The sequence below is a fragment of the Vipera berus genome (genome assembly GCF_964194415.1).
Source record: "Vipera berus genome assembly, chromosome: 2".
Classification (NCBI taxonomy): domain Eukaryota; kingdom Metazoa; phylum Chordata; class Lepidosauria; order Squamata; family Viperidae; genus Vipera; species Vipera berus.
Window position 1 is genome coordinate 167954035 of NC_138203.1, and position 14177 is coordinate 167968211.

The 14177-nt window shown below is 44.3% G+C and overlaps 1 protein-coding gene across 1 annotated transcript in view; it reads left to right on the forward strand.

The window, feature by feature from the left end:
• The window catches only part of HEATR9 (HEAT repeat containing 9), a gene marked incomplete at both ends in the record, with an annotated part of 41555 nt that extends 28325 nt beyond the window's left edge, over positions 1–13230 (forward strand). Inside the window, 9 exons of the mRNA XM_081319001.1 lie at positions 1351–1443; positions 2741–2860; positions 4877–4950; positions 7548–7599; positions 8432–8518; positions 8619–8710; positions 10376–10469; positions 10718–11008; positions 13168–13230. Of these exons, the coding sequence (XP_081175127.1) occupies positions 1351–1443; positions 2741–2860; positions 4877–4950; positions 7548–7599; positions 8432–8518; positions 8619–8710; positions 10376–10469; positions 10718–11008; positions 13168–13230 (966 nt within the window). The remainder of the gene's footprint in view (positions 1–1350; positions 1444–2740; positions 2861–4876; positions 4951–7547; positions 7600–8431; positions 8519–8618; positions 8711–10375; positions 10470–10717; positions 11009–13167) is intronic.
• Between the last annotated feature and the right edge of the window lie 947 nt (positions 13231–14177).

Genomic DNA, 14177 nt, shown 5'->3' on the forward strand with positions numbered 1-14177 from the left:
TGTGTTGCCAAACTCATAATTGATGCAATTTAAAGTAATCCCTGGCTGTTTCGGAGTTAAGTATTATTGTCCTCCTCAAGCAGGCAACAGGTCCTGGCAGATCTTCCATGAGTTTTAAGGGGTGGTATCAGCCTGATACCTATTGGCTACTATAGAATGGGGTAAGTAGACATTTCCTTGAACACTATCCACTATGGCCATTCTTCTTTGAACTATGGGAGAGTCTGGTTCTTTAAAACTGGGCTATCATCATATAGCAGCCTTGTCACCAAGATATTCTATGATTTGGAGCCCTGAATCAGTCCAAATAGCTGATCAGTGTTGGTGAGGGATGAGCAGCTGACTATCCGGTAGAGTGAGAGTAAGTGTGTTTGTCTGTGTGAGTGAGAGAGAGAGGGGGGAGAGAGGGGGAGAGAGGAGGGAGAGGGAGAGAGGAAGAGAGAGAGGGAGAGAGAGGGGGGAGAGAGGGAGAGAGGGGGGAGAGAGAGGGGAGAGGGGGGAGAGAGGGAGAGAAAGGGGGGAGGGGGGGGAGAGAGAGGTAGGGGAGAGAGAGAGGGGAGAGAGAGGGGAGAGAGAGGGAAAGGGGGGGAGAGAGGGGGGAGAGAGAGGGAGAGGGGGAGGGGGGAGAGAGAGGGAGAGAGAGGGAAAGAGGGGGAGAGAGAGAGGAAGAGAGAGGGAGAGAAGGGGGAGAGAGAGAAGGGAGAGAGAGAGAGGGAGGGAGAGAGAAAACTCTGCCACTTGATAGTATACCACTGCTCCTCCACTTTGCTCAGCTGTTGTTTGGGTTGCTTTTGAATATGGGTTTAGCACTCTTCTCAAGGGATGCTACTCATATTAGCTCATTTTGAAGCATTCTAAACTCAAGTCCTAAAATTGCTGACTGTGAATTCTTGGCTCAAGGTCTGGTGGGTAGCCCTTTGGCTTGGCCATGAGGAAATGTCTATGGAGATTCTCAGTCACCTAGGTCACGGTTGTCCCAAAGATGCTTTTTCAAAAGGAAACTGGACTTTCTGGACAGAAACTGGACAGAAAATACAGCTGCCTTTTGAAAAAGCACCTTTAGGAAGGCCACAGGGAAAGGTCTTATGCAAAGACTCAAACAATTTAAAAAACTGCAAAAGAAATTTTGGAATCTTCTTGTCTTGAGATTTGTCAGGAGTTGTTGGGACAAGTAGCTAGCAGAAGAGAATCACATTTACAGTTCAAAACCTAGCTTAGGTAGCCTGAGGCTTTCCATGTTTTCCCTTAATGCCATTTTATCTAAATAGGCCTTTGGGAGGTACAACGTAAATTGTTCTTCTCCTTTTCCTTCTGAACCTGGGTTACTCTAGCCACATCTCCCTTCTGTAGGCTTTGGTTATGCTGGTAAAGCACATGGGCATAATGAATGCTATCATTATCCGGAAGGTCTTAGAACAACTGGAATGCTCTCCTGTGTACAAGGTAAGAGATTTCATTTTATGGCTGTGTGAGCCAGTATTTAATTTTTGTTTGACTTGTTTAATTTAATTTCCTACCAATGCGCCGGTCAATAGATCTTTCTCCTACTGCACACTGTCTTGATTTGGCTGTTCAAGATTGTTGACTATCAGTCTTTAGTATATAGACTCTAATGAATCTACCTCTTTTGATTTTTCATTCATTGATTCATTCATACTGTAATTCCATCTTTTTGTCCACATAATGATTCAGGTGATGTTGTAAGCATTAAAATAAGTCTTCTCAAAATGAATACTGTATAGTTAAGAATGAGAAGCTTGGTGGATAAGTTGCAGAATCAAACAGGATGGGGGACAGGAGAGACCGCAAAAGCTACATGGAGTCTGACTTCATCACTGCTAGGAATCTATGCTCAGTTCAAGTTTTGTTTTAGACATTAGGGAAATTTGCAGCTAGAACAATAAAAATAAATACCTTAGAGTACTTTATTCAGCATAAGGTTTCAAAAACATAACTCATATACAGTGTCCTACCCATTGATTTTTCAGTAAGAGACTAGCATAGCTTCCCCTCTGTATGCTGTTAAACAGGGCAATTTTGGCTCAGGCAGGATTTAGGTCCAGGTCCTTTTATACTCATTTTTCATCCCCCTTCCCCAACTATTTTGGAGAATGAAATCTCCTTCAATATATTTGGATGGCTACCAGATTGAAGAACACTGCTATGAACTTTTGGGTAGGAACTAAGTACATCAATAAAGTAATTTAGCTGGATATATTATTTGATAAAATCAGAAAAGAGTTTAAAACACCTTTCCTAGAATATTACAGCATTATTGAAATAAATGCATGAGTCGATGGGTTCTATCTAATTTATTTATTTGTCATATTTAGAAACCGCCCATCTCCCTCATAGAGTGATTTTGGATGGTGTACAGATAATTAAAAAGAGCTGTGGTCTAAGAAAAGTGGAAAAGAATAAAGTTTATAGCCTTTCAGCAGACTTATTTCGGTCTGGATTTAATGGGTTACATTTCTAGGAAAACTATGCCTGGTACTAAATCTAAATGCAAATTATGATGTTATAAAGACCACAATGTATATATTCCTTCTGGACCTCTCTGATGTATGTGTTCTTCCATACGTTTGGTGCGTGAACAACTGTCAATAATAGGAAACAGGCATTCCACTTGATGCAAAATAGTCTAATAATAAAGGCCAAGCTGAAGAAAGCTTGTGCTGAAATCCAAATCCTGTTACTAGCTGAGTAGTTCACATTCCTGTTATCTCTTTCCATCCAGCATCGTGCTGATTCCACAGATTTGTTGACCACCATAGGCCTTGAAATAATCCAACAGGAAGGACTAGAGGAGGATGTTTTTAATGTGCTGCTCAAGAAGATATCTGACGAGCCTTTTCTGGTAAGGATGAAGACATTTTGTACCTATTTATTTATTAGATTTATATATAGGCTTTCCTCTAGTAACTCAAGGTGATGTACATAGCATTGTCCCCTTCAGTTTTTCACACAGTAACCACCTTGGGGGGGGGGGAACCTGAGAAGATTGATTAATTGATTGATTGATCACGTGTCTATGGCTGCCCATTTTGCAAGAAGCAACTCTTGAGTATCCATCTCAAATTAATCTGGAGAGTTTCCATGCCTGAAAGTAGACATGGACATGGTTTTCTCTGGTCCTAGTCTAACTTTATAACCACTATATCATCAAATTGTGATGGTTCATTATTGAGTCTCATTATTTTTTTCTTAGGACTCAATTGGGATCAGAGGTCCTCTCCCTCTGTCCCTTGACACTTTTCTTTCTACCACATTTATTCTGTACAGTGGACACACTTTATCAGTCAGGGGAAAGACAAGGCTGTCTGAGCTTCAACTAGGTGATTGCTGCTGACCATCTAGCCTTCTAAATAGAGCTCCTTGTGCTAAGCCAGACATGGAAATGGTTCCTGAGAAGGTCCAGGTCCCGGCTCTCCAACCAGTTTGCTCTGCTAGTTTGGTAACAGTATGCCTGTGTTGTGCTGATAACCACTCCCAGAAATAGCTCAGCATATTAAATGTGTTCCTTGAGTTAGTCAAGACTGATCTAATCCATGCTCAAAGTCAGATGGAGATCAAAAATCAGGGGGACCTGGTCTTCATGGAAAATGGTGAACAAGAACTAACCATGGAAGTTAAAAGTCTGTGAAGAGAAGAAGGAGGAGGAGGAAGAGAAGAGGAGGAGGAGGAGGAGGAGGAGGAGGAGGAGCTGACTTGGAGAAAAGCATAACAGTTTTATAGGAAGAAAGGAGATAGCAAGTCATGAATATGGCATAGCAAAAATTCCCACATTGCTATTGCCCACAGGCCAGGGAGCTTCCATGGAAGATCTTATGCATATTTTCTGTGGAATCTGTTGAGACCAGAAAGATAAATTGAGTCTGGAAGGAAGTTTGGCACAGGTAGAAACTGTCGCTCTCTTTCATGTTCTGCTGCAGATCAAATTTTAGGTACATCGTCTTGCTTATCCAGCTGCTGCTCTCATTTCTGTTCTAACAGGGTCTTCACAGATAAAGTTCATGTTGTACCTCAATTATGAGGTCTTTATAGCTATGAGATTTGAAAGAAACAGGCACATTTTTTTTATCTTGGATCTTTCACGGAAGTAATTAAAATAGCAGCCTTCCCAGGTTTGCCAGAACTTCAACTCTCATGTTTCCCAACTTCTGAAGCTGTTTATTGTACTCAGATTCAGGGGAATTGAAACCCTGCCAATACAGAGATGGCAAAGCGGTCCTAGAATGGGTATAGGTCCCTGGTTCTAGTGACATGCTGCTGCGCTATCCAAGAATGCACAGTTTATACATTTCAGGTGGTGTGCTGTAAGCCATGGATAATATTGATTTTTTATTTATCATATGCCATCAAATAATTTTTGACTCTTAGCAACCACTTAGGCAGATTTTCTCTATGATGATCTATCCCTAGCCTGTTTTTTCAAGTCTCTCAATGGTGCAGCCACTGTAACTGACTCAATCCATTTTGCTGCCAATTGTCCTATTCTTCTATTTCCATCCACCTTTCCTAGCATAAAAACCTTTTCCAGAGAGCTGGGTTTTCGCATACAGCAGCATAAAAAAGCTTATCGTAAATGCACCCCCTACATGGGAAGCATTATGGAAGGAGCTCACCAGCTAATTGGGAAGTAATCCTTGGGTTGAGGCCTGAGGTTCTAGCCCACAAAAAGAACAAATTCTCCAACTCAACAGTTGTCCCTCTATTAAGGCCAGAAAGTTTGCAAGTCTGATAAGCGTCAGGACTCCATCTCATATTAGGAGAATCCAGTCATTGAGTCACGCTGGATCATTTTGCTCAAATATTCAGTGCCCCTTTATTTGTCCCTAAACCTTTCACTTGTTTCTTTCCATCAATCATTCAGATAGTCAGACAGAAAATGGCTTTGGCTATTGAAGAACTCAAAATGAAAACGCGAGTTTGGGAAATAGTGGAGAGGTAAGTTGCATACAAATGTAAAGATCTGCCTCTCTTTCAGGTGACTTGAAAGTGACCCAGGGACATCTTAGCTGCTGCCAGTTTTGAACCGCCGAGAACAGACAAGCCAATCAGTGCTCTCTCCTGTACTGACAAATCAGAGTGCAAAACATTCAAACAATCCTCCTCCATAATTTAGTACAGGCTGGACACATGTGCTTGGCAGGGGCATTTGCCAGTGTGTGGTGTTGGGGGGGGGGAAAGAGGTTTTTAAAAAGTCAAGTTGGCAGTCCAAACTGTGTGATCAAGAACCTTGTGGGATGGATAGGGGGAGGTAGGTGGTGGTGGAGGCTTCTGCAGCATTCCTGTGGTTAGTCATAAGGCTGAACAACTGTAGGGGCACTGCAGTGGCTGTAGCTTTGAAACGTGGTTGTAAGTAACTTTGGGGGAGTCTGTCATAACTTTGAGCAGTCACTAAGCAATGGGTTGTAAGTTGATGATTAAAGTATTAGTAAAATATATCGTACAGTAAAGTAAAGTATTTCGTACAGATATGTTATGCCCTTCTGTATCTCAAGAGGGAAGTTGACTTTAGTGTGATTTCGGAAGTATGGCTGTTGGGCCAGAAATAAATCAATTCACCTGCCAAAGAGAAGCAAAGGAGTTGGTTGATGCAGTGCTGATCTGGAAACAGCCCAAAGATCCCTTCTGGAAGTTTTCCTATTGTGCTCCATTTTTCCCCCTTCAGCTCATATGAGAAACCCATTAAGAGACAAAATTTGTTTATTGCAGCAGCACTGTGAGAATTCTGTGAGCTTCATTCACATAATTATATTCCAGAATAATCACTGTTGTGTTTATTCTTTTGTACACGAGAGACCACATTCTGAAGGTCGCAAAATCCTCATTTATACACAGATGATTATTTTTTTAGAGAGTCTGATAAAATATGGCATAGACAGCTTTATCAGTATTGGCTATATGTATGTATGTGTGTGTGGAGTTAATTAAAAAGTGATGAGAAAAACACAGACTTGCTGTATGGTAGTAAAAGTGATAAAATCAGAAGATGCTTGCTCTAATCCTGCCCTCAGGATCTCTCTCTGGGTACTGTAGGAAGAGGCTGTAGTTAGGAATTATTAACATAAAAGATCTAAGGGGATTCTATCTCTCAGTAGCGAGACTCAGGCCTGCTTGGGTGACTTTGCATTGTAACTCTGAGGCCTGGGTACAGAAGACCAGCACAGCAGGAAAAGTAAACTGATAGTAATTTCTACTGGTCCAAATAAATATGGAATCTCATAGGTACACTCCAGTCTTATGTAGGTTTACTAAAAAAATAATTTTCACTACCTTCAATGAATCTTACCTATAAACAATTGTTTCGTAACTGTAGAGATTCTGCAACTGAGTATATCTGGCAGAAGAGGGTTGAGGTGAGGCACAGATTCCAAAGATCTATAAACTAGCATATGGTAGTAGAACCAGGGCTTTTTTTCTCATAGAACGCTCAGAACGGAGTTCCGGCACCTTTTTTGGATGGAACCTTGTAGGGTAGGCAAGGTGGGTTGTATGACATGTGTGAGTTCCGGCACCTTTTTCTTTTACAAAAAAAGCACTGAGTAGAACAGTCCTTACTGGCCCAGATAAGCAAAGAACTCCTCTCTCTCTCCCTCCCTCTCTCTCTCTCCCTCTCCCTCCCTCCCTCCCTCTCTCTCTCTCCCTCCCTCCCTCCCTCCCTCCCTCACACACACAGAGGCAATGAGGATAGCTAAGGCAAAGATGGAGACTGAACAGTATATCCTGTCCAACCCTAGAGTGGAGCCAGAAGCATAATGCTGGTACAAAGTTAAATGAGGCGGAGGACAATCCTGATTCATATCCAAAATATTGAATCCAACAAAAACATCAACACCTGTTCATGTCCAGCCATGTTTACTAAGAGAAGCAGCATAGTTTCAGCTTCTCCAGTGGAGACTCCTCTGGCTCACTGGCCACACTGACCACTCAGAACTGGGCTATTCTTTAGGGTTTGTCATCCAACTCGATAAGCTGGGAAATACAGATAGTCCTCGACTTACAACAGTTGGTTTAGTGACCATTCAAAGTTACAACAGCACTGAAAGGAGTGACCTATGACCATTTTTTTTCCACACTTACAACCGTTGCAGCGTCCCCATGGTCCTGTGATCAAAATTCAGATGCTTGGCAACTGGTTCATATTTATGACGGTCACGGGGTCCCAGAGTCATATGATCCCCTTTTGACACCTTCTGACAAGCAAAGTCAATGGGGAAGCCAGATTCACTTAACTAGATGTCACTAGCTTAACAACTGCAGTGATTCACTTAACAGCTGTGGCAAGAGAGGTCGTAAAATGGAGCAAAATTCACTTAACAAATGTCTCGCTTAGCAACTGAAATTTTGGACTCAGTTCTGGTCATAAGTTGAGGCCTACCTGTATGGAGTGGAAAAGCTTCCCTATTTGAGATCTTTAGAAAGGGTTCTTTCAAAGAATGGTATACTGGAATGCCTCTCCCTCTCTTTTTATTAAATATCAAGGCTATGGAGAAAATGTCTTTTTCTATTTCATTTAAATGTCCCTTCCCCTTCCACAGGCAGCTTGAGGATGAGAATGATGTGATCCGGAAGCAGGCGGTAATTACCTTAGTAAGTCTTAGTTCCTGCCTAGCCCATTAGCTTCAACTTATCAATCTGCAATCTCCAAAAGGGGTCTTATAGGTGAAATTCAGGAGGGAAAGAGAGAAGCAACATGGAATTAAGGAGAAACTTCCTAACAGTGAGGACAATTAACCAGTGGAACAGCTTCCCTTCAGAAATCGTGGGCACTTCATCACTGGAGATTTTTAAGAAGAGGCTAGACAGTCACTTGTCTGGGATGGTATAGGTTCTCCTGCTTGAGCAGGGGGCTGGACTAGAAGATCTCCAACATCCCTTCCAACTCTTATTCTATTCTATTCTATTCTATTCTATTCTATTCTATTCTATTCTATTCTATTCTATTCTATTCTATTCTATTCTATTCTATTCTATTCTATTCCATTCCATTCCACTCCACTCCACTCCACTCCACTCCACTCCACTCCACTCCACTCCACTCCACTCCATTCCATTCCATTCCATTCCATTCCATTCCATTCCATTCCATTCTATTCTATTATTCTATTCTATTCTATTCTATTCTATTCTATTCTATTCTATTCTATTCTATTCTATTCTATTCTATTCTATTCTATTCTATTCTATTCTATTCTATTCTATTCTATTCTATTCTATTCTATTCTATTCTATTCTATTCTATTCTATTCTATTCTTCTCCCTCCCAGTACTGGATGTTCCTTCAGACGCCATGCTGAGGGCCTCCGACTTCTCTGGAGCAGATTGGGGCATTGCCTAAGAATCTGCAAGGGAAAGGCTGTTGGGAGATATTTGGCTAATTAGATGCAATCCATAAAGATCCCCCTACTTTGTTTTTAACTAGGGTGTTCTTGGTATCCGCCGTACAAGTGTGTTCTTAGCCTTGTTGGAGATGCTAGAACTGGACACCAATGAAGCAGTTTGCATACAGGTCAGTAGAAGAACACTCCAGGGAGACAGAAGAGGGCTGGCTACGTTCTCTGCATCATTTTGATTGGTCAGTATTTTGGATGTGTTCCTTCCCATTACAGGTTATCAGAACCTTTTCCACTCTGGGAATTGATAACATAAATGTGAGGAAGAGCCTTAAGAAGAAGAAACAAGGAGGAGGAATTCTGGGCAGGTATTATGCACATTAAGAGAAGCTGTTACTTTAGAGCAAAAGTATAGAATCATATTTCCAACTCTAAACAAGTGCTTATTTGAGAACCAAAAAGGAACTTTGGGGCTTATCCTGGTATGAGTCCTGTTATGTATGAGAGATGCCAGGCTGGAGTTGACACCAGACACCAGGTGGCATCGGTCAGCTGGCCTGATTGGTCAACCAGTCCGGCGGGAAAGGTACAACACCGGGTTGGGTGTTACCTGGCCGGCGGGAAAATAGAGCAACTGGGTTGGCTGATTTTCAGGGGCTTCAGTTGCATAAATGGGGGAACCGGGGTTTGGGCTTCACTTTTTCCATCATGTAATCAATAAACAACATCATGTACAATGCTGATTTGTTATTGTGTCCACGTGGCCACACCCAATTTAACAGTGGCGACGAGGGTGGGATTCTGTGAAGCTCATTAAGACAGGACTCGGAAAAAGCCAGCTAGCGTTGCCGCAAAGAAGCCGAGAGACAGCTGCGCACCGCGGGAAATTCAAAAACCCGTCAACTAAGGTGGAAGAATGTCGAAGCTCGGCATTGTGAGGGAGTTTGATGTCCGACCCCTGGAGGAATGGGAGGACCATGTGGGCCAAATCGAGGGCTACTTGTTAGTAAATAGCATAAATGAGGACCGCAGGAAAGCGGCAGCATTATTAGCCCTCAGCGGACTGGCGGTTTATAAGATAGCTGTGGGACTGTGCCACCCGGCAGCGGTTGCCTCAGTTTCTTATGTCGAACTAAATAAAAGACTGAGACAACATTTTATGCCTAGACGATCCAAGCTCTACTGGAGAAGAAAATTCGAGCGTCGGAACCAGTTACCGGGCGAGTCCCTGACAGACTTTTGTAGCAGCAGTACAAGAAGCTGCATGCCGATGCAAGTTTGTGGACCTAAATGAGAGGATCTGGGACAGAGTGGTCTTAGGGTTAAGGGATGAACGGTTACAAAATAAAGTGATTGCGAAGCCCACAGGGGACCTTCAAGAAGTCCTGGACGATTTAATGACCCATGAGACCACCAATCTACGCGACTTCCCCCGTCATAGCAATGGCATGAGCAGTTCCATTCACCAAGAAAGCCTTGTGGACGGCGGAGTGGGAGACCTCGAATTCGAAACAGAGATAGATGAAATAACCCAAAGATTCGAGAGGACTCCAATCCGAAACGACGGCTGCGACACCAGAGGAAGGCAAAGGAACCCAACAATAACCAGAGCACCGAAGGACACTAACAACAGTTGCCGAGACGCTGAGCAAAAATGTGGCAGTTGTGGGGCAAACCACTCGAGAGCATTGTGCAGATTCCAAAATGCAAAGTGTCGTGCCTGCGGCAAGATGGGCCACATTCAGACCATCTGCAGAAGCCGGATCCGGGACAGCCTCCACGACTTAGAAGCATGGGCACCAGGTACCAAAATTTTTCGGCGTTGCGGCACCGAGTCCCTTCAGCCCCAGGCACTAACCACTAACTGGGGGAATGGGGTGGTATCCACAGGCCGCTGTACAATCAATCAAATGCTAGGCCCAAAAATTAGAATCGAAGTCCTCTTGCAGGAAATTCCCTGCAAGATGGAGATCGATTCAAGGGCTTCTGTCTCAATAATTTCATGGGAGACATTGTCTTCAATTTCGGAAAAGAGCGGCCACCGGATTCACCTACACCCCCACCCCCATCCAGTTAACAGATTTCCAACGGGCCCTGATTAAATTGAAAGGCAAGGCCACTATAGAGGTATGTTTTAAGGGGTTTAAGGGTCCATTGGAACTACTGGTAACTGAGGGCAGGAGAGCTAGTTTGGTAGGCCTTAACTGGTTCGGGGCATTAGGGATCTGGTTGGGGAGAATCAACTCAATCCAACCCAGGAGTCTCGAATCCGTCTGCAAAAAATTTGCAGACATGTTCGATGGGAAATTGGGCAAATACAAGGGACCCCCCCATTAAATTTAATTTAAACCCCGGGGTTCTCCCTATAAGAAAAGGCCAGGAGAGTTCCATTCACTCTCAAACACAAGATTGAGAGCGAACTGGAAAAGTTAGTAGGCCAGGAACTGTTAGAACTGGTGGAAGGAGGGCCCTGGGAAACCCCCATCGTCACCCCCCTGAAACCCAATGGGGAAATTAGAATTTGTGCGGATTATAAAGCCAACCTAAATAGGGCTTTAAATCCGCATGCTTACCTGGTTCCAACGGTGAAGCATGTCCTCTCCACTATCCAGGCGGGCGCCATCTTTGCTAAATTAGATTTAGCACAGGCGTATCAGCAGTTAACTGTAAGCAAGGAAACTGCGGATGCACAAACCATTGTAACCCACAAGGGGGCGTTCAGGGTGAACAGATTGCAGTTTGGCATCTCTGCAGCACCTGGGATCTTCCAAGAAGTGATGGAGAGAACTTTAAAAGGTATTCCTGGGGTTTGTCCTTATTTTGATGATGTGCTAATTGCTGGAGAGGATGAGGGAATATTGGCTAACAGGCTAGAAGCTGTACTAGACAAATTTAGAGCAGCTGGCCTCAAGCTAAAGAGGGAGAAATGCTCCATAGGAGTGACATCCACAGAGTTCTTGGGCTATAGGATTGATGCTCAGGGCCTTCATCCTACTGGATCCAAAATTAAAGCAATTAAATTGGCTCCAGCTCCAAAAAATAAGGCAGAGTTACAGGCTTTTTTGGGGTTAATTAATTTTTATCACACATTCCTGCCACATAAGGCTGCTATAGCTGAACCTTGCACAGGTTACTAGACAAAAAAACACCTTGGGTTTGGAATAAGGTTCATAATAATAGTTTTGAGAACCTCAAACAGTTACTGTCAAGTAGCTCCACAGTAACGCATTTCATTGAAAACAAGCCCATTTGCATAGCTTGTGATGCATCACCATATGGGGTGGGCGCTGTAATAAGCCATCTGGAGGCAAATGGGGAACAGAAACCCATCGCATACTACTCCAGAACCTTGTCCAGGGCAGAGAGGAATTACGCCCAAATTGATAAAGAAGCATTGGCAATAGTCGCAGGTGTTAAAAAATTCCATGATTATTTGTTTGGAAGGGAGTTTACTATTTTCACAGACCACAAACCTTTGCTGGGACTATTTACAGCAGACAAACAAACACCTCAAATCATGTCCCCAAGGATGCTTAGATGGTCAATATTCCTCTCTGCATATACGTACAAAATAGTTTACAGACCTGGAAAGGAGATGGGGCATGCAGACGCTTTAAGCAGATTGCCCTTATCAGAAACTAACCCTGATCCTGCACCAGCAGGTCAAGTCTTAGCCATACAAGAACTCCCTGAATGCCCTCTCATGGCGAGAGACATTGCAGCCAGCACAGCAAAAGACGCAGTGCTCAGTAGAGTGGCATTGTGGGTTCAATCTGGCTGGCAAGAGAAAAACCCTGGGGCCCAGTTTCAGGCTTATTTTGTGAGGAGGAACGAAATGTCCTCCCACAAAGGTTGTCTGTTATGGGGCAACAGAGCGATAGTGCCAGACAGGCTCAGAAGCAGAGTCTTAAAAGACCTGCATGAGGATCACCCCGGAATTGTGTGCATGAAAGCCCTGGCAAGGAGCTACTTGTGGTGGCCGGGCCTGGACAAAGCCATTGAGGAACAAGTAGCGGGATGCTACCAATGTCAGAGATCCAGACCTGAGCAATCACATGCTCCTGTGCACAGGTGGGGAACCACGCACAACCCGTGGTCTAGGGTACATATAGATTACGCTGGACCTTTCCAAGGGCAACATTTCTTAGTGGTGGTGGATAGCTATTCTAGGTGGTTAGAGGTGGTGCCTGTGAAAAGTATGATGTCTGCTAAGACCATACAGGTGCTGAGGGGGCTCTTTTTCACACATGGGTTACCTGATGTGATTGTATCTGATAATGGGCCTCAATTCACATCTACCGAATTCCAGGATTTCATCAAGGCCAACTCGATTAGACACACAACGGCTGCACCCTTCCACCCGTCCAGTAATGGCTTGGCAGAGAGAATAGTAAGATCAATGAAAGACGCACTGCGACGAATTATTGATGGTGATTGGCATCAGAGACTGGCTCAATTCTTATTGGCTCAACACACAACACCATGTACAGCTATGGGTAAGACCCCAGCCAAGCTGCGCTGGGGTAGAAGACTATTAACCAGATTGGACAGACTGCACCCAGATAGGGTGGCCGCAGAGGTGGAACAACCCAACACAGTCAGAAACTTGTCTGTGGGGGATTTAGTGTGGGTCAGAAGCTATGGGGTGGGAGAGAAGTGGTTGCAAGGAGTGGTGGTTACAAAATTGGGCCCTTGTCATACGTTGTTGAGGGGGAAGGGGGCCGGCAGGTCAGAAGGCATATTGACCAACTCAGGAAGAGGGCTCCGGAGAACCGGCAACAACAACAAGAGGGCTACACTCAGCAGCCAAATTGGCCATCTACAGAACCACAAGAGGGTCTATCGGATGGAGTACAACCACCACTACCTGCAGCAGCTCATCAAGTAGCAAACCCAACTCCATCTCAATCAAGGCCAGCAATGTCAACTGAAACAGACAGTAAAACAGTACCAGCAGAAAGGCCACTGTAGGAAATTTCAACAGATCAGCCATTGGTAGGGGGCGTAACTCCTGGAAGTGAGTCAGCAACCGGAAAACAGCCGGGAAGGTACCCAGCCAGGACTCACAAGAGCCTGGCATACTTCAAGGACTTTGTGAGGCCTTAAAGGGGTACGGGTGGTAGGTAGATATAGGAATTCAAAATAGTAGTCCTCGTTGGGGGGGAAGGGGTGTTATGTATGAGAGATGCCAGGCTGGAGTTGAAACCAGACACCAGGTGGCATCGGTCAGCTGGCCTGATTGGTCAACCTGTCCAGCGGGAAAGGTACAATGCCGGGTTGGATGTTTCCTGGCCAGCGGGAAAATAGAGCAACCGGGTTGGCTGATTTTCAGGGGCTTCAGTTGCATAAATGGGGGAACCGGTGGTTGGGCTTCACTTTTTCCATCATGTAATCAATAAACAACATCACGTACGATGCTGACTCATTATTGTGTCCATGCGGCCGCACCCGATTTAACAAGTCCTGTACCTGAACATGTCCTGGTGGTAACTATTTTTACATACCGAGACTGTTATTGCCTTGATCTCATCCCCAGCCCTCAAGTGAGGCAGTTTTGTCTTTAGCTGTTCCAGTCTGATGGTAGCACTAAAGGCTGTTCTGATCAAGCGGTTTCAAACTAGGTTCCCCTAGAGCTGTGGTGGTGAACCTATGGCACTCGTGCCACAGGTGGCCCACAGAGCCCTCTCTGTGGGCACCTGCGCTGTCGCCCCAGTCCTATGCCTTCAGCTGGGTTTCATAAAACCTTTTCGCTTTAGGCCTCCACTGCCGTGTGCCAAAAAAAGGTTCCATCAATCAATCAATTTCAACTTCTCGCGGGAAAAAAAAGATCTCGTA